We start from the raw sequence: 26280 nt of genomic DNA, 5'->3' as shown, positions 1-26280 counted from the left end.
AAGAGATAAACTAAGACAACTACTTTGAGGAGGCATAGGGGATAAGAGGATCAGCTTCACCAACTAGCCTTCCAAGTGTTTTGTAACTGTTCATATCTGCAAAATAGAAGCCATTTAGTAAAAACAATCTTCATCTTACTCTCAGATTCCAGACATGTTTACAAGGATCCCAAAATGGAAGATTGGGGAACTGGAAGTCTTGGCCATTGAAAGGGAGAAGCTAATTAAAACAGAGATTCTTGGGTGAAATGCCATCTAATTCCACCTTGTTGAGCAATGTTCTTCCTGTGGCATAAAAATTATGTCCTTGTGGGGGAGTTTAATGCTGAATCCATCTAGCCTTGTTAGCCATTTTCCATGTTCTTTGCTAATTCTGGCTCTTTGCCAATTCAGGCCGAAGAAGCCATGGCAACATACCGGACCTGCATCGCAGATGCCAATACCCAGAAGCAGGAGTTGGAGGACACCAAAGTGACAGCACTTCGGCAGCTCCATGAGGTGGTCAAGCAGAGCGACCAGGTCATAAAGTCGGTGAGTTTGGCTGGGCCATCCCACCAACGTGGTTAAGCCCTTTGATCCTTAAGGAGAAGTTGCAAGCAAATTCGGTCTGATCCAGTGGTGGTATTCAAATTTTTTTTATTACGGGTTCTGTGGGCGTGTCTTGTAGGCATGGTGTGGCTTGGTGGGTGTGGTAGGGGAAGGCTACTGCAAAATCTCCATTTCCACCCCACTCCAGGGGAAGGATATACTGCAAAATCTCCAGTTCCTCCCCACCCCGTTAACCTGCTTTCCAACTCTGTTCTCCTTTGCAGGGCAACAAAAGAAAATCCAGCCGATCAGCTGGGACTCAATGGGAGGCAGAGAATAGATGTGGGTGGGGCCAGTCAAAGGTGGTATTTGCCGGTTCTCCGAATTACTCAAAATTTCCACTACTAGTTCTCCAGAACCTGTCAGAACTGGCTGAATACGACCTCTGGTCTGATCCATGTTCTTTGAAGGACACGTTTGTTGCTCAAAACTAGAAACTTAGTTTGTATCCAAGTGAGAGCTAAGATTGTCACAAAGGTTTTTGTGCAAACTTCTGGTAGTGGATTTTTGTGGGGTTTGGTGTTGTGATCCCCACACTGAAGATGTTTTATTCATATTGATGACTGATAATATACCCTCAAGTTGGGGTTGACTCCCAGCATCTACATAGATGGATGACTTTATTCATATATTTCATCCTTTTTTTTTCTGACATGTTTCTCTCCTTTCTTCTTTCCTTTGACTTCCGGATTCCAGGCTACCATTTCCTTCTATCAAATCATGCACATGCAGACGGCCCCACTGCCTGTCTATTTTCAGACGTTGTGCGAGAGCAGCAAACTCTATGACCCTGGGCAACAGTATGCCTCTCACGTCAAGCGGTTGCAGCGGGAAGACGAACCTGAGACACAGTATGATTTTGAGCCCTACGTGTCAACCAACAACTGGTAGGGTTTGGCACTAATGCTCATACTCTTGACAAATCCTAATCAGTCCTGGTGGCCTCTGTTTTGAACAGCCTTCCCCAGAAATGTTCGGACCACAACTTCCAGAAATTCCAAATGGCATCCCCAAAAAATTATGGGATTTGAAGTTATCCCTTCAAACTGTTTGCCAACCAACTTCTCTGAAATCAGGACTGCTTCTTACTGATCCCCACCCCACCCCAAATTATTTGTGTATCGCATATAGACATGAACCAGGGGATGATATAGTTCCCAGGGCTTTTACAAAAATTGTCAAGGTATTAATAATATTTAATATGGTAGAAATCATAAATGATTATTTAACATGGGCTATAATTACAGTGTCCATATTTGGAGGGGGGGGGAAATAAAGGACAAACTTGAGAAAGGGGCAAATCTGAAAGAGGTTCATAAGGATTAAAAAAATTTTCATCAGGGTTTGACCTGGGAGGGCATTCATTGAGGTTCCATTTTCATCCAGGATGGCCCACCTGGCCTGTTTTTGGCTGTGACGGCCTCCTGCAGCCCCCTGCCAACAAAAACGGAGCTCAGGGAGGCTGCACACAGCCCGGGCTCCATTTTCAGCCACGATGGTGTCCTGCAACCCTTTGCCAGTAAAAAAGGAACTCAGGAGGGCTGCGCGCAGCCTTCCTGAACTCCCTTTGCATTGGCAGAAGCACTGCAGGCCGGTCCTTCGCTGTTTCCAGGACAGGCCCAGTGGCCAGATCTAAGCATCCCGCGGGCCGGAACTGGCCCCCGGGCCTTGAGTTTGACACCCCTGTTCTAGAGTTTAACTTGAACTGACTCAAAGGTTTTGTCCTGGCAACCTCCAATTTATTGCTGACCAGCATAAAATGTTGAAATTGGTGGTCATGTGACTGTGAGATACTGCAAAAAAGCCATGAATGCAGACCAATGTCAAAGATGCGGTCACATGAAATGGGGGCAGGCAGCCATCAGAACTTTGAATCTGGGCTCTAGGTTCCCTTTGGGGGTGGTGTGTCCAGTGTAACTGTGTATAGTCATTAAGCAACTGGTCAATAAGTCGAAGACTACCTGTATTCCCTCTTCAACAGCTCTCCGGTGACTCGGGCAAGAAAAGGCAGCTACAGTACTCCTGAATTCACAGGAACGAATAGCTCTGACACCTCCAGTAAAGATGGAGCAGCCTCCGAGGGTGACACAGCTGAAGGTCGAGACCCTCAGAACCGCCCCACCCAGCTTGAAAAACGAGGTGAGGAGACAGCCTAACTTTTCTGCTGAAGCAGGATTTCTGTGCCCCTCCCAAGTCCCACCCCATATATGGACCCTTGGTTTTGTTGCATGGATAATGTCTCCGGCAGCACTTCACTTCCAGGTGCACCATTCTGATTCCTCCCTTGCAGAACTGCCAGTAAATTTAGTATGAATTTGCTCCCAAATGCAAAAACATGTATGTATATACCTGTATGGATGTATGCATGTGTGGGATTCATTGTCTAGTTTTGAAATAAGCCATCACCACCAGCCGAAACTCCCAAGAGAAAACAATGGTAATTTTATTTACTACTTAGCAAAGAGGGTGCACCATGCACCCACAGGTACAGTAGACCCATCTTAAATCAGGGGTCGCCAACCTTTTGGACCTCAGGGACCACCAAACTCATAATTTTAAATCCCAGGGACCACTAACTGGTTCTGTGGGTGTGGCTTGGTGGTCTTGTGACTGGCTGGGCTTGGCTTGTATGTAAATATTATAAATATTTATATAAATATTGGATTTTTTTTTATTAAAAAAGAGCAACTTTTATCCAAAATCAGGCAAAGCAGGCAGGCAGATTAAGTTGCTCACAGAATCACAGATTCATTCAGATAACTATCTGCCATCGGCTAGCTCAGTCTGTAACATAAAATTTGCTTACAAGCAAACTCATAAAATTTGCTTGCAAGCAAACTCACAAAATTAACTCACAACACTCCATGTATGTAAATATTGAATTTTTTATAAAAAAAGAGCAACTTTTATCCAAAATCAGGCAAACCAGGCAGGCAGATTGAGTTGTTCACAGAATCATTTAGTGATCTATCTATCTTCCATCGGCTAGCTGATGAGATTCTCTATCTGCACTAATCGAGACCCAGCTATATTAGCAAAATGTCTGACTGGGAGATGCTTTTCTGTTTCAAAGAACCAGTCAGCATTGCAAAAGCCCAACCTTTTGTCTGACTCTGCACATGCAGGAATGAAATCTGCCTTGTCATTGGCTCCTTAGGTGGGCGAGGTCACCAGGCACACAAATCATGGCCAACAGCCATCTCAGAGACCAAGGACAATCTGGAATCCTCTGCCACAAGCCCAGGTATTTTCCCATCTTCTGACCTATTGGTTGTGCAAGTTCCATTAGGATCTGAGCTGAAAAGAGTCTAATAAGATACCCATATCTACCTGTCTATTGTCTATCTATTGTCGATCAGAAAGGTCGGCAGGTCAGCGGTTCAAATCCCTAGCATCGCATAATGGAGTGAGCTCCTGTTACTTGTCCCAGCTTCTGCCAACCTGGTAGTTCAAAAACATGTAAAAATGCAAGGAGAAAAATATGGACCACCTTGGTGGGAAGGGTTATTAGATCCATGATTGATCTGTAAATAACAATAGCCCTCTCTAAGTGGTTTAGACTCAGCATATTGCCTCCAATAATCTGGGTCCTCATTTTAGTGACCTTGGAAGGATGGAAGGCTGAATCAACCTTGAGCTGGAGCGAGCAGTGAGTTAGCCTGTACTGCATTCTAAAAAGGGATGCAGAGGCCCAGTGGCTAAGAAACTGAGCTTGTCGATCAGAAAGGTCGGCAGTTTGGTGGTTTGAATCCCTAGCACCACGTAATGGAGTGAGCTCCTGTTACTTGTCCCAGCTTCTGCCACCCTAGCAGTTTGAAAGCATGTAAAAATGCAAGTAGGAAAATAGGGACCACTTTGGTGGGAAGATAACAGCGTTCCGTGCACCTTTGGCATTTAATCATGCCTACCACATGACCACAGAGACGTCTTCAGACAGCACTGGCTCTTCGGCTTTGTAATGGAGATGAGCACCACCCCCTAGAGCCAAAAACGACTAGCACATATGTGCGAGGGCAACCTTTACCTTTATCTACCTGCATCAATATATTCCTTCTCATTCATTTATTCAATTTATATTTGATCAATCCACCCGCTCCCACGTTGGCAGCTATAGACAGAGTCATTAAATTCAGGGAGCATTAGAAAAACAACTTGTTTCTACCCTTCAATCAATCAAGAAGACACTTTGAGTTGAAGATAGGCTACAACTCAAAGAGGTCATTTGATCTAAAATCACCAATAACTTTTGTGGTTGAGACAACATCTGAAAATTCAGCCGGATTCCATATTCCAACTCTCTGGAATATGCTCTGGAATAGTCCCCCAACATGCGCCCAAACTATGGAGTTTTCCTTCTGGCAAATCTCAAAAGCCCGAGCTTGAACATTGGAGAGAGGAGGGGGAAATACTTGCAAGGTGTGGTCCAGAAACCACACACTGTGATGTGATGGTCAAGCTCTCCGCCCTCTTTTTTTCCCTGTGCCACATGTTGACCCCTAGATAGGACTGTCTTTGACATCTTTATGGTTTCCTTTTTCTGCTGTCTGGGATCCAATTCAACAAAATCTAAAATCGAGGCTTTCTCTTGGTTAGGCGAGTTTCCTCAGATGCCTTCAAATGGATCGCTGTCCCCTAAAGATGATCCTGATGGGAATTCACCTTCCTTTGAACAGAGTATGTATTAGTGGAACAATACAAACTAGTGGTATAAATCCACTAGAGGAGGGGAAAACCAATAAAATGGGGATAATAAGATGCACAATAATAAGATGCTAAGGTCTCTCAACCTTAGCAACTTTAAGACTGGTGGACTTCAATTCCCAGCTCCCCCAAATTATAAAGTTGCTAAGACTGAGAAACACTGGGATGGACCAGGTCCTTATTTTTCTCCCAGCAGGTCGGGAGAAAAATGCCTAAATCCTACGTTTCCTTTGTTTTTTTAGTTCTATATTTTGTCCTGGAATGCTGTGCATTGTACACAACTATAACTTTTAGTTCACTTGGCTCCTCCCCCTCCAGATTCATATAATCAGATAAAAAGAAACGAAACAGAACAAAAAGCAACTTTGATGCAATGTTACCATAGAGTGGGAAAGGACCTTCAGCATGGGTAGCTGGGGAATTCTGGGAAATGAGGTCCATTCGTCTTCAAGTTGCCAAGATTGAGAGATGCAACGGAGCCAGTTTGGTGTAGTGGTTAAGGTGTTTATCTAGAAACCAGGCGACTGTGAGTTCTAATCCCACCTCATAGATGAAAGCCAACTGGGTGACTCGGAGTTGGCACCAGTCACTCTCTTTCAGCCTGATTGTTGAGGTAATTCCCCGTTAGGAGAATAAGCGCGTACAGGGAGACGTATTTGAGAGAAGCGTTTGAATAATACACACACAGCACACAGATACACCGTACAGTAAATGTAGGGTTTTACTTTCAATAAAGGTTTAAACAAAGTTATAAATAAGCAGTCCAAAATCATTCACAGGTAAGATCAGTCAGTTTTCAATCCAGGGGTAATCCAATAACAAATTCCAGTGTCAAAAACAGTTCAGTATCAGACTTACATCAAATCCAGGAATAGCAGTCAATTAGAAGGAACGGCAATATTCTCCAACAGAAGGAAAAAGAGATACATTCACACTCTCTTCAGAGACTAAGACAACCCAGGTTTCTGGCTCCATCTTATGGCTGTTTGAGAAACCACACCCAATTACAATTTTTGGATTCTCTTAAAGATACAGTATTAAAATGTTTATCCTGGTTTATATATTGTCCAACCCAAATAGCTGTTAGGTGACATATTCCTAACACTGATCCACCTCACAGGGTTGTTCCTACTATAGGGAAAATAGAACAAGGAAGGAGTATTAGGTATGTTTGCCAACTTAAGCTACTTATTAAAAAATAATAAAGGCAAGGTAAAAATATTTAACAATAAATCTAATAATAAACTGCATTTTTGATGGTGTTTCAGTCTTTGCCTTTTTAAAAATTTCTGGTTACCAGGTATTAATGAAATGACTCCAGGAATCTGTACGCCCACTGGCCCTTTCCGGCATATCAGCATGTCCAGAGCTGCCCAAACCCACCGGCTGAGGAAGCTGCGGACACCCTCAAAATGCCGGGAGTGCAACAGCTACGTTTACTTCCAGGGAGCTGAATGTGAAGAGGTAAGATGGGTACTTGGGCCAAGGGGAGGCAGTACAAAAAGTACAGGCATACCTCAGAGATACAGGTAGTCCATGACTTACAACAATTCATTTAGTGACCATTCGAAGTTACCACAAGCACTGAAAAAAGTGACTTACAACCAATTTTCACACTTATGACTGGGGTGGAATTCAAAAATCCCAGCAACCGGTTCACTGCCCAGTTGCTTGGGTGGGCATGGACTTGATGGGCGTGGCCTACCGGAATGTGTGGGAGGATTGTTTTTTGCCTTCCCAAGGGCCCAGAGGCGTCCCTCGGGCCTCTGGGAGGGTGAAAATGGCCTCCCCCAGGCTCTGGAGGCCCACCGGAAGCCAGAAACAGGCCCGTTTTGGGACTTCCGGAAGGCCCAATTTTCCCCCTTCCAGAGCCTCTGTGTGGACCCTGTACTTACCTGCATCGAAAATGGGCCGTGTGGAGACTCTGAGGAGGGGAGGGGTGGGTGGGGCTGTCCGGTCAATTCAAATACCCGTTCGGTGAACCAGATGCAAATTTTCACCCAAACTGGTCCGAACTGGTAGAATCCCACTCCTGCTTACGACCATTGTAGCATCTCCGTGGTCACGTGATCAAAATTCAGTCACTTGGCAGCTGATTCACATTTATGACAGCGGTCATGCAAACCCCTTTTGCGATCTTCTGCCAAGCAAATTAATGGGGTAGCCGGATTCACTTAACAACCACGTTCCTCACTTAATAACTGCAGTGATTCACTTATTCTCAGTCTCAGCAACTTTAAGCTGGGTGGACAACCGAAGAGAAACCGCTACAAACTCGATTGCAGAAAATACGCCTTCAGTAACAGAGTGGTCAATGCCTGGAACGCCCTACCCGACTCCGTTGTTACAGCCTCAGCCCCTCACAGCTTCAACCTCAAACTGTCTACCGTGGGCCTCACCCTCATTCCTAAGAGGTCCTTAACGGGGGCGTGCATAAGCGCACCAGCGTACCTAGTAGCGTCCCTGTCTTACTGTCCCCGTTTATCTGTATTTACTTCCTTTGTTCCTGTTTATGTTCAAATGTGGCGAGAAAGATAGTACAATGGGGAGGGGGGAATCATTTAACAACTGTCTCACTTCGCAATAGAAATGTTGTGCTCAATTGTGGTCATGAGTCGAGGACTATCAGTATTACAAATTCGGTTCCAGACCATCATCAGCCTAAAGCAAACATTGCAATAAAGCTAGTAACATATTTTTTTTATATATCCCATTGCATATAAAACATAGTGAGCCCAAAATTTATGTTGTTAAGCAAGGCAGTTGTTAAGGGAATGTTGTCCCATTTCATCCCCTTTCTTGCCACATTTGTTAAGTGAATCACTGCGGTTGTTAAGTTAGTAACACTGTTGTAAAGTGACTCTGGCTTCTCCACTGGCTCTGCTTATCAGAAAGTCACAAAAGGGGATCCCATGACACCCCTCCCCCCCGACACTGCAACCGCCATAAATTCATGCCAGTTGCCAAGCCTCTGAATTTTGATCACATGACACAGAGATGCTGCAAGAGTCACTTTTTTCAGTGCCATTGTAACTTTGAACAGTTGCTAAACAAATGGTTGAAAGCCAAGGACTACCCCTCTTATACAGTGTTTTCTCAAACTCAGCAACTTTAAGCTGGGTGGACAACCGCTACAAACTCAAGGTAAACCTCTACAAACTCGATTGCAGAAAATACGACTTCAGCAGCAGAGTGGTCAATGCCTGGAATGCCCTACCGGACTCCATGGTTAACAGCCTCAAACTCTCACAGCTTCAACCTCAAACTGTCTACCGTGGGCCTCACCCCATTCCTAAGAGGACCTTAATGGGGGCGTGCATACTGTCCCTGTCTTACTGTCCCCATTTATCTGTATTTACTTCCTTTGTTCCTGTTTGTGTTCATACTTATACTTGTTATCTTGTACGTGTTTGACAAATAAAATAAATAAAATAAACATAAACTTCCACAATTCCCCAACCTCCCTTTGAAAAATACTAACCAAAAAAAGGGTTTATTGATGACATATTGCCACCCAGTGGCTCTTTCTGGAACTGCACAAACTACCTAGCTACAGCTGTTTCACTTCCACCCACTCTGCCTCTGCCCCCTCTTCCCCAGTGTTACTTAGCCTGCCACAAGAAGTGCCTGGAGACCCTGGCCATTCAGTGCGGACACAAGAAACTTCAAGGCAAACTGCAGATCTTCGGGCGGGACTTTGCGCAGGCTTCCCACACCGGCTTGGATGGTGTCCCCTTCATTGTCAAGAAGTGCATCAGCGAGATCGAAAGGCGGGCCATGAAAACAAAAGTAAGAGGGGGAGCACTTGCAATGAAAGAAATTTATTTACAGAGGGGAAGACATCCCTCTGGCCCAGAGCCTGGGAACTGTGCCATCAAGCTAGCAATCCTAATGCTTAAGTTGATGAGTCCCTCACCTTTGAAGACTGGGTCGAAATTTCGTAGCAAAAATCACTGCAAAGGAATCTGGTTGTGCTCCGCTCTGCTCTGTTTTGCTATAAACTGAGGTTTTCCAACCTTGGTCCCTTTAAGAGGCATGGACTTCAACTCCCAGAATTCCCCAGCCAGCCATAGCTTCTGGGAATTGAAAGGCACATCTCTGAAAGTGGCCAAGATTGGGAAACCCTGCTGTAAGGCCTCTAATAGAGGTGCTGAAGAGAGTGAAAACAAGCTGTGTTTAACTCTGATCCCTCATGTGATAGAAAGGAAGAATGCATGGGGAGTGAGCTATGAGCTATTTCAGTGATGGCTAACCTTTTCAGCTTGGTGTGTCGAAAATCGGGAAAAAGTGTAGCCTTCCTCGGGTCGTGTGTCACTTCAAGAAATATCAATAATTTGGTTTATGACGGACTGGGCTGGGGTGATCACACAGGGCTGTGAAACTCGTCTCCCTGGTCTCAGGGCTGCAGGTGCAGGATGTGGGGATCGGAAGGCCACCTTACAGGGCTGTGAACCTCATGGATCTCCTTTCCTCCTGTAGCGTTCCTGAGGTAATGAAACTGACAAACCTCAGTTTATGGTGGTTAAAACTGGTTCTCTGCTGCAAAGATCTTGCGGCAGCGGTGACACCACGCCTCCACGCAACAAGCAGGGAGCAGGGATTGGAGCAGAGCACAGACAGCCTCTAAATGTGCAGGTTTTCCCCACACCAACAGGCATGTCAGTCAGAGTGCCTCGACGTGTCACGAGTGACACGCGTGTCATAGGTTAGCTATCACTGAGCTATTTAATTGAAGGGAAGCAAAGTTATTTTTTACTCTGTTCCTGTCCACTTTTGGCATGCCACCCCTGTAAAATGGTTGCATGCTTCTGTTGTAAAAGCTTGGTGTGGCTGTAATTTTTTTTTTCAAGGTGACAGAGGAATGGGATCCAAACTCTGTGGGATACACATAAAAACAGACAGAGTTTCAATCACACCATTATGATTACTGTGGTTCACTTTTTCTATCTACCTCCTGGGCATCCCTGAAACAAGCACATCGGGGGAGAGGCTAGGTTAAAAAAATAAATCAAAATGGCAACATTTGGTCCAATTGATACTCCTTTCTGTCTTCCTTAGGGCATCTACCGTGTCAATGGAGTGAAATCCCGCGTAGAGAAGCTCTGTCAGGCTTTTGAGATCGGGAAGGAGCTGGTTGAACTGTCTCAGGCCTCACCGCATGACATCAGCAACGTGCTGAAGCTCTACCTTCGCCAGGTGAGGCTGCCCACAGAGTGATTGCAGTCTTTGGGCCAAAAGGTGGAGCACCTGCCCTACTATTGAAAGCTTTTTAGCCCAAAAGACAGAAGAGGAGGATCTTGGAATGGAATTTTTTTTCTGCCTTTCCTTTGGCTAACCAAGATTAATCCAGCGAAATGGATTCACAGGGATGTGGTAACAGCCTTAAGATATCTAAATATATTTTTCCTCCAATTTTTCCCCTTACCCACATTAAGTTGTAAGTTAAATAAGCTGCCCAGACTATCTCAAACTGTGAAATGGGGGAGCATATAAATGTAATATATAAATAAATAAATAAATTCTGCATCAGATTATACACTCGAGGCATTTGATATGTTGCTGCTCACATAATAAAATATGTTAGTTGGAAAAGGTGCTCTCTGACTCTTCTGAAATATTTTTTTTTGCTTATTAGATTATTATCCCATCTTTATTGTTTTTATAAATAACTGAAGGCAATGAACATACACAGGGCTTCCTCCTCCTCCTGTCTTCCCCGTAGTAACCCTGTGAGGTTGATTGAGTCGAGACAGGGACTGGCCCAAAGTCACCCAGCTGGCTTCATGCCTAAGGACGGGACTAAGGCTCATTGTCTCCTGGTTTCTAGGCCAGCATCTTAACCCCTACACCAAACTGGCTCTCGGTTGGGTATATGGGTAAACCTATGGAATTCACTGCCATTAGATGCCATCATGGCACCCTTTAAAAGAGAGTGAAATAATTTGCAGAAGAGTTCTATGTTTATTAGTGTTGGTGGATCTTCCAAGTTCAAAGTAGCATCAAAACCGGTTGCTTTCAAATTCAGCTGATGGGCTTCCTAAATACACCTGGAAAGTGTGATGTGTGTTGATCCAGGATCCAGGTTCTTGTTTTGTAAGCAAGCTGGCATGTCAGATGATCTACTGTCCTGTGACTCTCCCTCCTTTCAGCTCCCAGAACCAATCATGCCTTTCCGGATGTACAACAGCCTTATGGGCCTAGCCAAGGAGACCTTGCAGAGTCGGTCCGACAGCAGGACAGGGAGAAGCACTGGGGAGCCAGTGGACACAAGCAGCGAGACAGAGAAAGCCATGGTAACCAAGCTGAAGGAGCTGCTCAAAGAACTTCCAGCCAAGAACTTGGCCACCTTGAAGTGTATCACGCAGCATCTGAAGAGGTCAGTTGCTTTACCTGGCAGAATTGGGTCAGGAAAACGATTTACAAGTAGTCCTCAATTTGCAACCTTTCATTTAGTGACCATTCAAAGTCACAAAGGCACTGAAAAAAGTGACTTACGACTGCTATCATGCCATGTCATCCCTAGTTCTTTTCTCTAGACTAGCCATACCCAGTTCCTGCAATCGTCTGCATGCATCTCTTTGTCCAATTCTGTTCTAGGATTATAGAACTTGAAAATGACAATAAAATGTCTTCTAGCAACCTGGGAATCGTCTTTGGCCCCACATTAATGCGTCCTCGACCCACCCAGGCTACCGTCTCCCTCTCTTCCTTGGTGGACTACCCCCACCAGGCATGCATTGTTGAGGCACTCATAAATTTTTACACTACTATCTTTGAATCCAATGGCGTATCTCCAGAAGAAACCATCAGGGAAGATGAGGAGCTGGTCAGGAACCAGGTGAGTAGAACCTGCTGGAGACGCTGTGGCTGCCAGGGGTAATCTTTTGATCGGCGCCCTCTCATTTTACAGAGTTAATCTCACTAACGCCTTGAATTGCATGTATTCAGGAGGATGAAGGGACACAACCCCACAGTGAAATCCAGTATCTTGAAGCAACCTCTGAACAAACAGAAGCCGCTCTTGCTGAAGATTCATTCAGAGGTGAGGTGGAATCTCGCATTTTAATGTTTGACGTGTTATTCTTGCAAGGGGAGTGTTCTTACAAGACTTGTTTGGCACAAGCTGAAAAGAAGCAGAAATTGCAGAGCTAAAAAGGGGTGCATGTCAGACGCAAGCAACCAAAACAATTCCAAGAATGGGTCAAATAGGTTTCTTTATTGTTGATCACCAAAGGTAAGAATCTCGCCAGACTGTCTCCCTTTCCTTAGGTAACGGTGGAGATAAGCCTGAGGGTTAAACCACAAACATTTCCTCCCCTCAAAAGGACTCCAAGCTGGAATGCTTCTAAATTGGAATATTTCTAAGATGGAGGCCATCGGGGCCTCCTCTCCTTCAGCTGGTGGAATTTTGGCATCACAAGCCAAAAACGCACCATATTTGTGTCACAAGGAACCCTTGTCATCCCACTCTTGGCTCAATTGGGTTCATTTTCTTTTCTTCCTAGAACCGGACACTCCCTTTATCGATTCGGATTCTGATCCAGAGGATGGCACAGATGCAGCCATTGAAGGACTCCCACGGGCCAACTCAGGTGCAGGAGGCAGTGAGACCAGTGGTGAGGAGAGCCCCTCCGGTGAGGATGCCAGTGAGGAAGGGGTCCTGAGGGAGAGACCCAGCGTGGAACAATCAGACCCTGAGGATGCTTCGCCCCTACAACCCCTAGGCCCAGCAGAAGGTTGCTGGGAGGCAGAAGGAGATGCCGTCTTCAGGAGCGGAGGTGATGAGGAGAACAGCGACAGGAAGGTGGAAAGTCTTCTGGTGGACCTCAACTCCAACCAGTCGAACAACTCACTTTTCTCCCACTTGCTGATCAACTAAGAACGTGTTTTCTCATTTCCTGGCGTAAAAGTGAAAACGATGTCAGTTGAGGGAAGTGTAGAGACTGACAGTGAAGAGATACGTGAACCTTCAGTTGCCTTCTCAAAGTCATCCTCTGAAGGCCTTCTGGTTGATCAGGCCCCTTATTTATAACAGCCTGCTTTTAATTCTTTGTAATAGCAAAATGGCGTCCGTGGGAGGGAGTCCCCAGATGCAGGGAGGAGACATTGGGAAGACTCTGCAACTTCCAAACTTTCTTAAGACACTTTTTTCTAACCTAATGCCAAAATTCTGAAATTTTGGATCTCAGCTCCCATCTTGCTTCCTGCAGAGTCCTATCCAAACAGGGGCGGGGGTGGGTGGGGGTGGGGGGGGCAGCAGTTTGTGGAATGCTCTTTCAAAAGAAGAGCCACAGTTACTTTGCATTCCCTTCCATCCTTGAAGTTCCATCCCTTTCAGGAAACAATACACCCATTGTGATCCTAGATCTTCAGATATGTTTATTTAAACATTAGCAGATTACATTTGTTTCTAAGTAAAAACCACTTCAGGATTTTATTTTTAAAATCAGGGTACAGACAAAATGCTGGATGAGCTTGGCTGGATGACGGATTACTTGAAGGCTAAATCCACTTGTGCAAATCCTACTGAGGTCTCAGGACCAGGGTTGGGTTGTGGATGTGGAATGATCTTATTGGGGAATGAGGGGTGGGGTGGGGACATACGCTTATTGCACAGCTGTGCGAAAAGTGCCAGTAGAGCCAGCTGAATGGGCTTTATGTGAGACCTTGCTTACCCACCACCTCATTTAGCACTCAAAGTTACAGTGGAAAAAATAACTTTATGACCAGTCCTCACATTTTCAACCTGAGAAACGTCCCCACACTTGTTTCATTCAGGTACCTGGTAACTGGGGGGATGTTGGCTAAATTGTGTGCTTCGAACTGGCTTGCGACAAGCAGTCAGTGCCGAAGAAGGCAAGTAAATTCAGAAGCCACAATCACATGAGATTTTAATTCATGACTGCAATGATTTGCTTAACGGCCATAGTGGAAGCCAGTCCATCGCGATCACGTTTTATTTAGTGACCAGGTGTTTAGCGACAGAGTGGCTGGTCCCAGTTGCGATCATTAAGCGAAGGCTACCTGTACTCTCAAGTGGGATCTGCTGGAGAAATCCATCAGTTTAGTGCACCAGTATTCAGATTCTGAGAAGCCATTTGAGATCTGTAGCAGAAATGGAAGGTATTTGTGAGGTAAATATGCTTAAGCCACCTATACAGCTATAGCCACCTATACAGAACCACTGTGGACGATTTGAGGGCATTTCACAATAAAGGCCTGGTAGAACTGTTAAATCACCTTTAAGTCTGTTGTAAATAACTGAATTATAGCATTCATCTAAAACAGTGTTTCCCAGTCTCGGCTATTGTAAGACCTGTGGACTTCAACTCCCAGAATTCCCCAGCCAGTATTGTGGTGTGATTCTGGTTGCTTGTCAATGCTGGTTGGGGAATTCTGGAAGTTGAAGTCCACAGGCCTTAAAATGCTTAGGAAGAAACCCTGGAAGACTTTTGGGTATTTTCTTGAGGTGTGGATGAGAAAAATGAGTGAATAAAGTTCAAGTGCAAGTCTTCAACCACAGCTTGTATTTATATATATAGGTATGAGTGAGTAAGCCTATTTTAATGTTTGTTTCCTTTTAAACTGCTCTATACACTTTTGTTTTTATAAGACTTGTATCAAAAAATAAACTGTATTTGGGAAAGTGATATTTGCACCCAATAACTGTGTTTAGTGTTTCCTAGGTAACTCTCTGCATTAAAAAAAAAAACTCCGAATAACAGAGTTAGAAGGGACTTTGAGGTATTCTGGTCTAACCCCCTGCTTAGGCAAGAAACCCTATACCATTTTAGACAAATGAGAAACTCCAGTGATGGAACATTCACAAGTCATTCCACTGATTGATTGTTCTGTCTGGAATGTTCTAGGTCAGGGGTCTCCAACCTTGGCAACTTTAAGCCTGGAGGACTTCAACTCCCAGAATTCCCCAGCCAGCTTCTGGGAGTTGAAGTCCTCCAGGCTTAAAGTTGCCAAGGTTGAAGACCCCTGTTTTAGGTTGCTTCTCTCCTTGATTAGTTTCACCCATTGCTTCTTGTCTTGCCTTCAGGTGCTCTGGAGAATAGCTTGACCCCCTCTTCTTTGACCCCTGAGATATTGGAACACTCCTCTCATGTCTCCCCTAGTCCTTCTTTTCATTAAACTAGACACCCAATTCCAGCAACCGTTTTTTATATGTCCATATAGAAGGCATATGTGGGGTCTTTCCTTATAATGTACAGTTTTTAAATAGACAACTTTTAAGATGTGTGGAATTCAACTCCCAGAATTCTGGGAGTTGACTTCCACACACCTTAGTGCCAAATTTGAAAAATGCTGTTTTAATCCTGTATTTCTCAACAGCGAGACTCGGCTCTTATGCCATGTTGAATCATGGTTGACAGCTGGCTGGATTCACACAATGTAACATCAGACTCAAAAATATTGTAGTTTGACAAAGATCCAGGATCACTCCACAAACATATTTGAATGATAGTCTAAGCTTAACAGCGATTAAGAAACCAGACCCACAAATACAAGCAAACCACAGCCAGTCACATTTGGATTTTTTTGATACGTCTCATTAAAAAGAATTAAAAATCCAATGGCCTGATCAGGATTAGAGTCAGTGGACAAAGAGCCTCACCCAACTGCTTTTTTTTCTATTCTTTCAGAGGAAGATAAATGGAGTGGCCATGTTTGCCACAACCTCGTTTCAAGGCCATACCTTCCCTCCCCCTCTACATCCAGAGGTTTAGCCCAGATTAAAAGCCATCCATCCCTTTAATCCATCTTCAGATGATTTGCAAACTAGCACCATGGTAACTAAGCCTACTGTGAACCACAGGTACAATCTGGTTAAGGGATTCGGTAACTAGTTAAACCTCTGGTCTGTCTAGATTCACCCATCACCCTACATCTAACCATGCCCTGGCTTAGCATCTCCTCTGAATCAGGTTAGATTGGAAAATGAATTGGCGGTTGCTTCAGAGCTGCTCCCATCATAGCTCACTTTATCTCTCGCTGCCCAAGACCAGATGTTCAACATTTGAGAAGCTTTTCAGATAGACTTACTATACCTGGTTGCATCAACCTGAAGATAGCCGCACTTTGGATTTTGACGATACAGATATCCTCAATTACCATCTACGACTGGCTACTTGGTCATTAAGTGAGGCAGTATCTAAGAGACACCACTGCTGTGCTTATGAATTCTGTTCAGCTTTACAGATCTGCAAAGTTTCTAAATGCAAGGACAGGTTGCAAAGTAACTTTTTCATCAGTTAACTGTGAATAGTTGCTAAATGAGGCAATCACTAAATGATGGCTATTTTTATCAGTAATTAATACTTTTCTAGTAATGATTACCCTACCATAGAAATATTCATGTATCTAATAATTTAGCTGTTATGCAATAGTCTATGCTCAAGGTGTTCAGTGAGCTGCCGACCACAGTCAGAGCTCATTTTTCAATTAAAACACTGTCGCTTCAGACCTTTTACTCATGTGGTTACCTAGCTACACATATTCTCCCTCCCACAAAACTGCACTGAAGAATCTTCCATATTTTATTCAAATTGAGCGCGCCTTTCTTTTCAGAAAGCAATGGATATCCTTCTTCAAAACCACCTGATTTAAACAGAGATCCCTCAGGGTTCCACACTCCTCCCTTCCTTGCTTTTGTCAGAGAAAAGAAGTCCTAGAGAGGATCGATTCTTGTGGAAAGGCAAGCTGCAGCCCTCTAAAATTAATGTTTGGTTGGGTTCATTACTCGGAATCTTAACAATCACATTTGTTGTTGCTGAACTCCAATAGCACAACCACAGGTAGAAGGGCCATACTGGATAGATTAAGGGGAACTATAGCCCAGTGAATATGAATGGGCAGAGATTCCCAGTTAATTTTAAGGCAACAAAAAAAAAAGAAAGAGAGAGAGAAATAAAACATACTCTGTTTTATTGAAATAAAAAATTCTGGACCACTGAGCAAACTCTGAACCTTAGCAATAACTCAGCGATAGTTAACAGAACAGGGAAGGCAGCAGATCTTCAGGGACCTTCTGAAGAATCCAGATATTTTTCCACGGTTTACACAAGTCCATTTTTCAAAAAACAAAAGTGACAAGTCCATAATTACATAAGTGACTCCCAGAATCTTCTTTTGCATTCCCAGGAGATTAGCAGTCTATTCCCCCATTTTAATCCATAGAATCTCCACTCTCTCCCTACAAAAGGCCACCGAAAGCCGCATCTGATGGAGTTCCCCCTGTCCCCCAAACCAGAAAGGGTTTTCCTGTCCTTCCTCACCCTGATATCAACAGAAGGAATTAAGGAAGCCCTCCCATTTGAAGCTTTCTAAAGTATCCTTCATCCAGATTTGGAAAATAAACTGTTGCTGCCTGAAATATTTACCCCAAACAAACCCAAATTCCAGAAATGTGGTCTAAACAAATAATACATCCAGCTTATACAAGCAAGAGGAAGTCCAGTTTGGAAAATCAAGGGCAGCCTTTTCTGTGCTGCTGGTGACCCCTTTCCTCTTCATGACCGGTTGGACAGAAAGGACTAGAAGCTTCAAGTTTGAAGTCTCAAGTAGGCACATTTCTTCACATTCTTGTATTTCCTTATGCTCAAGACTGTTAAGCAAGCAGATCAGCAGTCTCCTGGATAAGGTTAAAAAGAGCTTCAGCCATGCTACAGGATAAAAGCAGCAGCATTAGTGTCTAATTTGAATTCTGTATACATGTCGCAATTAGCTGATTCACTACAACACCAATTAAGACATCACAGAGATGCTTGTCCTTTCTACACCAGCATTCCTCAAGCGGATGTTCTCCAAGTTAATTGGAGTAAAATTTCCATCATTCATAGCTGGAGTGCTGCTGGATGATGGAGTTATAGTTCAACACATCTGGACTCAGCAGGTTGGAGAACTCTGTTTCACACAAGCACGCCTAACGGTCTGTTACATTCCTAATCTGGCTTTGGATGCAAGTATTATTGGTCAGCAAATAATAAAAACCATATAATTCTTCTGTCAATCCTGTATACTCGCTTCATACCATCCCATGTTCTTCAAAACTAGCTACAGTTTTTATTACATCCAATAGGTAGGATGATTATAGACAGGGAGTCCCTTACAACAATTCATTTAATGACCATTTGAAGATATAATGGCACTGAAAAAAGTGACTTATGACTGGATTTCATACTTCTAATCTCCGTAGCATCCCCCATGGTGACCAAAAGTCGGGCACCTGACAAATGGCATATATTTTTGACAGTTGCACTGTCCCAGGGTCATATGATCACCATTGACAACCTTCCCAGCCAGCTTTCCACAAGCAATGAGTGAAGCCAGATTCAATTAATGACCGCATGACTCACTTAACTGTGGCAAAACGGTCATAAAATGGGGTGCAACCCACTTAACAACTGTCTTACTTAGCTCCACTGTGATCCTAATTTGAGGATTCCCTGTGAAATTCTGCAAGTGATTTTCCTTTTTTTTTTTTTTAAAGCCAAACTCTTAGTCCTAGTGAAGAGATAGTCAACCCAATTAAGAAGCAGTGTCCTGCTGGGTCAGATTCCAGGCCATCTAATCCTGGTGGGTTTGTTTTCCCAGTGGCCCACTGATGCACAAAGAAGCCCCCCAGGAGATGGCCTTTAGAGCAGCCCCACTGCCATCAGTAGTTACTGAATGGAACAGAAGTTGCCTTCAGAAGTTGTGGGAGCTTCATCCCTGGAAGCTTTCAAGAAGAGTCTGGACTGCCATCTGTCAGAAACGGTGACGCTTATGATTCTGTTCGTAGCTGGGCTGCTTCTAGAAGGCTTTCTTCCGAGAGGCCCTCCCCTCCCTCTGCCATTTTAACCTGACTTTCTCTCCACGCATTCCAGATGTCGGGAAGTGACTGAAGAGGCCGGGGGTCAGGTATCCCAGAATGCTGAATTTTTAGGGTATTGGCTGGCTGTCAGGGCTCCAACAAACCCACCCTCATTCAAATCAAAAGCCTCTCGCCGCATCTCAGAGAAAAGAAAATTGATTTATTAGAAGTGGCCATGTTGGCGATTAGCTGGGTGCAGCCGATACTAAGTTACATCATACATTTCCCCCTTGACCCTGGTCTTCCCCCCACCCTACCCCCTTTCTGGCAGCTAAAAAGACCAAAGGAGTATCTTTTTAGTTGACATTGGGTCTGATTGGGCAGGGGGTTAGATTAGAAGATGACCTACAAGATCCCTTCCGTTAATCTCTACCTGTATCGATCCCCAGGACTGTGAATTGGTGTCATCGTCCCCTTTTATTGAAGCCAGACAATCTAGTAGCCAGCTTCATATCTCATGGTAAGGAATTTCAAAGTTGAATGAGGTGTTGTGTAAAAAAAAAACCTCTTATCTATCCGGATTCATTCAGATTCTTTCTTCTGTCTTTAGTATTGGGAAATAGAGAACTACTTTTTTTGGTTCATTTTATCCTAAGTTTTGTACCGTTCAATCATGGGACAGGTTTAGCATCTTATGGCTGAGAAGAATCTAGACTCCTCTCGATTTTTGTCAGCCTTCTGATTATTGGCCAGGTTGAAGGGGATTTGATGGGAGTTTTAATCCCGCAACAGTTGATCCCCTGGTTTGCAAATGTCTCCTCCACTCCCCACCCAGGCCCTGCTCCGTAATGAAAAAGAAAACCATGGACTGTCTTATCAGCACCGCCAAACAGCATGAATAACATGGATACATAAAATCTCAACCCTCCAACTCCTGTTATAACCTTTGTATACTTTGGTCCACACAAATCCGACAAAGCAGAAGGAAGCATGAAAGAGGAAGGAAAGAATGTCTGTTTTAACGACCTTTAAGATAATGAAACATTCTATAGTACCTTATACGACAATTCCTGGCTACTGCACTAGCCTGTAGGTGATGTAACGGCCAGCTGTTTCACTAGGCCGAATGATCTTCACCACCTAAAGAAACCACGCAGACAACAGAGAAAGAAAATTATTCAGGTTATTTTTGCAGATTGGTTATACAATGAATCCCTGTAAAATGGCTGATGGGACAGCCAGCATTTCAGGATTTCGTAATGAAATCTGCTATAGACCAACAAGTTCACCCTTCACCCAACCTAATCCCTCCAAGTATGCTAGATTTGGCAACTTTCGGCCTGTCACTCTCTACACAACATACCTCACAGAGTTGTTGTGGGGAAAATAGGAAGAGGAAGGAGTGTGTAAGTAATGTTTCCCAGCTGTAGATTCAGAAAAAAAACTGATCTAACAAAAGCCTAAGTCAACTGTGCTAAAGTCCATTTAATCCAAGTAGATGCCTCTGAGAAATACAAAAATCAAAAAAGTCTCTTTTTTTCTCTCTCTCTCTCATCATCAGGCTTCCTGAACTTCTATTTAGATAGCAAAATTTCTTGCCACTTATAACCTCCATATAGTGTATTTATCAAATCCACTGGGAAATGACACATTCTCAGCCTCCCTTGCTCTGCTCCTTACCTGGCCTCTTTTAATTCCAAAATAGCGAGCTACAGGATCTCCAGCTTGTATTCTTGGAAGCTGATTTTCCCTTAGTTTACTGACAACAGCAGTTAAAGGAAAAATTTCAAAACATATAAAAACAGGACCTTTTAAAAATTTCCTATACCAGGATTATAGTATGTTTTGGCTAGTTTCACACAACTTGCTAGTTTAAATTAAATGAAGTTGGTACAGTAATTTGAAGTTTGGGAGAACATAGAAATCCAGGGCCTGTTTTAAGTAATGTGATTAATTTGCATTTGATATATTGTGTGTAATGCATTTTGTAAAACCCAGGTTTACAATCTGAACCGTGAAAACTAATGCATGTTAATGGACCTGTTTTCAGACAATAGAATGCATGCTTACTCATACATTGGGTTTACTGTCAACCTGATATGCTTCTAGTTTTATAGGCCCTATCCCAACCCAAATGCAAGAATATATCATTTTAAAATTCATGTTAAAATCCTAGACATATTTGCCTGGAAAGTTTCATCTTAACACAGGATAATGCTAGAAAATTAAACCTGTCTGATATCTGAAAGATAACAGTAACCCAACTCAGAACAAGCAGAAAACTGAGGCAGATACTCCAAACAGTAAGTACAAAGGCAAAAGGATACTATCTGGCCAGTAATTCTGTCACCTCTTCTTTGGTCATTACAACATGTTCTGGAACCAGCTGTATTGGCAAAAAGAAAGAAAAGAATGAAAACACAATATAATTAGATTTCTGCTATGCACAGAAAACTCTTCCAGGCAAACAACCACAGAAACAGGTTTTGTCGATTGAATGAGAACAGAGCTTATATTGTTCCTCAATGCACTCCTCACAGGCCCAACCAATGTCACACACACACAACACACACACACCCCTTTTCCTTCCTCACCTCATGCTCAGTGATGTTGATCAGCAGTTCCTGTTGAAGGAATTGTTCAAGGATGTACTTGGGAGCCATGTCTACTAGAGACTAAAAGAGAGAAGAGACACTGAGGCAGCAGACAGGGCTGTAAATTTAAGAAAGGGACTTAAGGAAGAGAATTGATGGGAAAGGGGGAGACAGAAATACAGAAATTGCAATCCCTGGTACTTTAAAGATCAAACTCAAAATTTCTCCCTTGTTCTAGGTTGATTCTCTCCTTGGTTAGTTTCTGTTCATTGTTCCTTATCTTGCCTTCTGGTGCTTTGGAAAATAGGCTGACCCCTCCCTTTTTGTGGCAACCCCTCAAATATTGGAACACTGGGTATCATGTCTTCCCCGTCCTTCTTTTCACTAGTCTAGACATACCAAATTCCTGCAACCGTTCTTCACGTTTTAGCCTCCAGCCCCCAAATCACCTTTGTTGCTCTTCTCTGCACTCTTTCCAGAATGTCAACATCTTTTTTATATTGTATGATTAAATACTGGATGCACTATTCCAAATGGGGTCTTACTAAGGCTTTATAAAGCAGTATTAGTACTTTATATGATCTTGATTCTAGCCCTCTGTTCATGCAGCCTGATTCAGGCATGATATTCCCCTCTGAAAAAAAATCGGGCCGGCCAAAGAGACCCCCACCACGCGCCAAGAAATCGGCCGCCCGCCCGCCGCCGCACCGCCCGCCCGCCGCTTGCACCACCCCCGCCGCCGCACCGCCCCGTCGCTTGCACCGCCCGCCGCTCGCGCCGCGCCGCCGCCCGCCCGCCGCCCGCCCGCCGCTCGCACCGCCCGCCTGCCCGCCGCTCGCACCGCCCGCCCGCCCGGCTCCGCGCACCGCCCGGGCGATTCCCAAAAATCGGAATTCGATTTTAATCGGAAAAATATCATGTCTGCTGATTGTATTGCCTTTTTTGGCTGCTGCTGCATTGTTGGCTCTTATTTATGTGACTCCACTAAGACAATCCTATGCTACTTCAGATGGGCTGTTCAATGATATGTTGGCATCCATAAAGATGATACATGTGCACAAATATTAACATTAAGATGGTCGTGAAACAGATTTCTATGACCAATACTCTGAGAACTAATTTGAATGACGTTCTCTATTAAAGACAATGTCTTGAGATATAGCCCTCCCCTGCGAAGAGATCACTGTTCTCTGAAAATTACAGGTGAGGATCTCTTAGCCAGCAATGTGATTATATCAACATCCCTTCTGCCAATTTAGACTCAGGTACCTGTTTTGCAGATGGAGTCATGCCTTGTTGCACCACAATCAAGGCCCGGGTAATATTTTCCTCTTGCATTCGCTGGCAATACATCTTGATGGTCTTAATCCCAACTTTTGGTTCCTCTGAAAAGAGATTTTTGTTTGTTTGTAAGTGGAGAATATCCATGAAATAAAATACTTCATTCATTAGGCCTGACATCTGCTTCAGGATTAGAATTCAAGCTCTCATTTAATAATAAATGAACTGAAAGGTTTAGTAGTAAAGCAGGAAGCTTGCAACTACCATTTTTCAAACAAACATAACTTCAGTGGCTGGAATTTTATCCAAATAAAATTTCCAGTAGCACGCTAGCTGTTTCATTGCCCTACCATATAATCAAAAACAGCAGGATTAACTATTTGTTAAATTGTCTAATGAAATATCATTTATTTTTATGTACTTCAAAAGCTTATTTAGTTGAGAAATTAGTACAGCTGCGGAAGATGAAAGTTATAAGTATCTTATTCTTATAAATATGCAAACATTTAATATATTATATAGGTTTTTTAGAAAAGGAAATTTTCTGAAAAATTTCTAACTACTCTCAATGGTATAAAAATTTTGCTTGATCATTAATTTTTTTAAAAGATATGCCATCAGCTTCAGGAATAAATGCACTCCATTCATGAAACAGTTGTTACCATCAAAATAATTTTACTACATACTAAAAAGTATAGGGTTTTTTTTCCTATAAGTGTACTGGTCAAACTGTTATTTCTTCCTTGCTAACAAATGACATTACAGTTAATAAAAAGTTCATGTGCCAATTTCACTGTTTCATCACTCTGTATTTAAAAACAGGCAAAACAACAGATGTTGCATTTACTCCATTCGTAACCCTAACTCTAAGAATACAAAGATGGTAAACATCAGCTAGCAGAAAGAACTGATGAAGAGGGATGGGAAAATTCATTCTAGATCTTCAAAGAAAAGATTAGCTTTTAGGAACTTAAACTGCAAGACATGAAAGAAGGAAGAAACAAAAAACTGAATAAAAGTGAATTAATTCAGGAAAAGAAAGCAGAATGAATGAAGATGCAAATTCCAGGTTCCTGGAAGTAATAACCAAATCTATTTTTGGTATAATCACCTGGGAAAAAGACAAACATCTGATCTGTAGGATCATCGTTGTGGGCCACCAACACTGTGAGATCAGTACGCCGAGGACGCCCTTCACTCGGCTTATCACCAAACTGGGCTTTGAACTCTTCCAGAGTCTGATCCAATTCATCCTGGGTTACCAAATAGCCGCGATCGTGACACAACTGATTTAAGGACCAAAAAAAAAGTGCATTTAAATATTAATATAATAGTATGCTGAAGAATGCAAGTAACTATAGCAGCAAAATACAGGTAAGTCCTCAACTTATTACGATAATTGAGCCCAAAATTTATGTTAATTGAAACATTTGTTAAGTGAGCTTTGAACCATTTTACGACCTTTCTTGCCATAGTTGTAAAGTGAATCACTGCAGTTGATAATTTACTAACCCGTTGCTAAGTGAATCTGGCTCCCCCATTAACTTTGCTTGTCAGAAGGTTGCAAGAGGTGATCACATGACCCTGGGACATAGCAACGGTCATAAATATGACCCAGTTGCCAAGCGTCTGAATTTAATCACATGGTCATAGGGATGCTGCAAAGGTCATAACTGTGAAAAATGGTCATGTCACTTTTTTCAGTGCCATTGTAACTTTGAACAGTCATTAAATTAAGTGTTGTAAGTTGAGAACTATCTGTAGTGAACCATCCATTTAAGAACATATACCAAGATGTTCTAAGGCAACTGTCAACAATAAAGCAACCTCGAAAAATGGACTGACTTTGCCAGCAATCTAAATATATCACCTTTCACTGTTTTTTTTATATATATATATTTTTTTTGTCAAACAATTATTAGATAACAGGTATAAGTATAAACATGGTTATAAATACATGAAATTGATAAGAATAAGAAAAAAAAAGAAACAATAGGACAGGGATAGTAGGCACGTTTTGGTGCGCTTATGCATGCTTATTTCCTCTCCCTTTTTATCCATTGTCATTCAAGCAAGGTCTCCCTTGAGCCACAAAAGTCCTGGTAAATACTATATACGGAAGCATTAATGTAGTTTTCTTGGCAACAGTAGGGAAATGTTTTGCCTTCATCTAAATTGTTTTTCATTTTTCTAATCTAGCCTACAACTCTCGGATTATTTAATAGTCTTTGATCTGATTTTAGTTCTCTGAGATCTTCCAAAATTGACTACAATAGGGGCTAGGTCACTAACTTTTCCAATACCCAGACAAATTTTGACCAGCCCCACCCCAAACTTACAACTTTATTACAAAGTTACCCTCATTTCTTTTCTTTTTTTTGACGAGTACACTAATTTTGTAGCTTTGATGAAAGCACCATATATTTTAATTGCAAACCAGCCGGAACAATGACCTTATTTTAAAATAATCCAAATAAAACAAATACGTTCACTTGAGACCTTCAAGAAGAGATTGGACTGCCATTTGTCAGAAATGGTGTAGGGTCTCCCGCTTGGGCGGGGGGGGGGGGGTTGGACTAGATGACCTATACGGTGCGTTCCAACTCTGGTTATCTGTTATCTTACCTAAATATTTTGTATATGATCTGGGAGAACCGAAGCCACGAAAGAAAAATACAAAATAAAGAGAAACCGGGCATTTTCTCCCTCCATAAGGTTCAGGTCAGAATGGCAAACCCTGTCACCTGTGTCCTATCCCCGTTCCCGCCCCCCACGTTCTTCCTCCTTCTCCTGACCTGCATGATTGTTTTCCGGATTTTCCATAGTCGATAAGTCTCCTCTTCGTCGTCCATGACGCCCCCAACCAGACCGCCGCGCGAATGCCAAGAAAATCCCCGGGACGGCTCCGGGAGATGACGTATAAGGCACGCGACTTGTGGGCAGTATGGCGCATGCGGAGAGAGGGGGGGCTAAAGAGAGATTGCGCACGCGCAGGAAGGGAGAAGTCCGTAGAAGTGGCACCGGATCATAAAACAAATTGCTTTCCTCCGGCTCTCCCTTTTTGCCGTCACCATAATACTGCGCACGCGCAAGAGCTAAAATAGGGCGGAAAAAGGGTTTAGGGCCTCAGTTTGGGCGAAGCGCAAGCGCAGTATATACGTACATACATGGTGCTGAGTCTGGCTTTATCTTTCTCCATCCCTTCTCCGCAGCTGACTTTGTTATCACGCCAGATTTGATGAAAGGAACATAGATTTATCAAAAACAAACAAACCTCTCCGGAGAGACGAAACTCTTATCAGAATCGACCTCATT

At 43.2% G+C, this 26280-nt stretch overlaps 2 protein-coding genes and 1 long non-coding RNA gene across 6 annotated transcripts in view; 1 reads left to right on the top strand and 2 right to left on the bottom strand.

Moving 5' to 3' along the window:
- The window catches only part of ARHGAP45 (Rho GTPase activating protein 45), a 63590-nt gene extending 48651 nt beyond the window's left edge, over window positions 1-14939 (top strand). For all 3 annotated transcript variants that reach the window (XM_026670997.2, XM_026670998.2, XM_026670995.2), the window contains exons 12-23: window positions 394-531; window positions 1285-1475; window positions 2570-2727; window positions 3746-3832; window positions 5182-5262; window positions 6590-6753; window positions 8890-9078; window positions 10348-10485; window positions 11439-11665; window positions 11887-12127; window positions 12238-12331; window positions 12795-14939. In XM_026670997.2, coding sequence (XP_026526782.1) covers window positions 394-531; window positions 1285-1475; window positions 2570-2727; window positions 3746-3832; window positions 5182-5262; window positions 6590-6753; window positions 8890-9078; window positions 10348-10485; window positions 11439-11665; window positions 11887-12127; window positions 12238-12331; window positions 12795-13168 — 2082 coding nt within the window. In that variant the 3' untranslated portion in view covers window positions 13169-14939. The remainder of the gene's footprint in view (window positions 1-393; window positions 532-1284; window positions 1476-2569; window positions 2728-3745; window positions 3833-5181; window positions 5263-6589; window positions 6754-8889; window positions 9079-10347; window positions 10486-11438; window positions 11666-11886; window positions 12128-12237; window positions 12332-12794) is intronic.
- On the bottom strand, window positions 14164-16462 carry LOC148133524 (uncharacterized). Its single transcript, XR_015746946.1, has 2 exons — window positions 16347-16462; window positions 14164-14394 (listed from the first exon to the last, which is right to left on the bottom strand). It is a non-coding gene; the product is annotated as an uncharacterized LOC148133524 (long non-coding RNA).
- Window positions 16463-17206: 744 nt separating this feature from the next.
- On the bottom strand, window positions 17207-25923 carry POLR2E (RNA polymerase II, I and III subunit E). 2 transcript variants are annotated; one of them, XM_026670999.2, is made up of 8 exons: window positions 25761-25923; window positions 24077-24251; window positions 22954-23069; window positions 21685-21765; window positions 21418-21476; window positions 20771-20849; window positions 20146-20230; window positions 17207-17960 (listed from the first exon to the last, which is right to left on the bottom strand). In XM_026670999.2, the coding sequence occupies exons 1-7, from the start codon at window positions 25815-25817 to the stop codon at window positions 20165-20167; spliced, it is 633 nt and encodes a 210-aa protein (XP_026526784.1). In that variant the 5' UTR covers window positions 25818-25923; the 3' UTR covers window positions 17207-17960; window positions 20146-20164. The 2 variants fall into 2 exon arrangements, with proteins under 2 accessions (XP_026526784.1, XP_087808720.1); XM_087952594.1 differs by having other exon boundaries at window positions 17207-17929; window positions 25761-25915.
- Between the last annotated feature and the right edge of the window lie 357 nt (window positions 25924-26280).

This window comes from Notechis scutatus, chromosome 1 (genome assembly GCF_049901735.1).
Source record: "Notechis scutatus isolate UNSWTSFEM ecotype Mainland chromosome 1, rNotScu1.2, whole genome shotgun sequence".
In the NCBI taxonomy this organism is placed as follows: domain Eukaryota; kingdom Metazoa; phylum Chordata; class Lepidosauria; order Squamata; family Elapidae; genus Notechis; species Notechis scutatus.
Note: the sequence above shows the minus strand (reverse complement) of the source record. Positions and strands in the feature narration are given on the sequence as shown.

Coding starts and splice junctions, on each gene's coding strand:
- POLR2E (XM_026670999.2), bottom strand. CDS start 25,817: ATGGACGACGAAGAGGAGACTTATCGACTATGGAAAATCCGGAAAACA. Junction 23,070..24,076: donor GATGTTTGTCTTTTTCCCAG/GTGATTATACCA, acceptor ATCTCTTTTCAG/AGGAACCAAAAGTTGGGATT. Junction 20,850..21,417: donor ACAGAATTACTGGCCAGATA/GTATCCTTTTGC, acceptor TGCTGTTGTCAG/TAAACTAAGGGAAAATCAGC.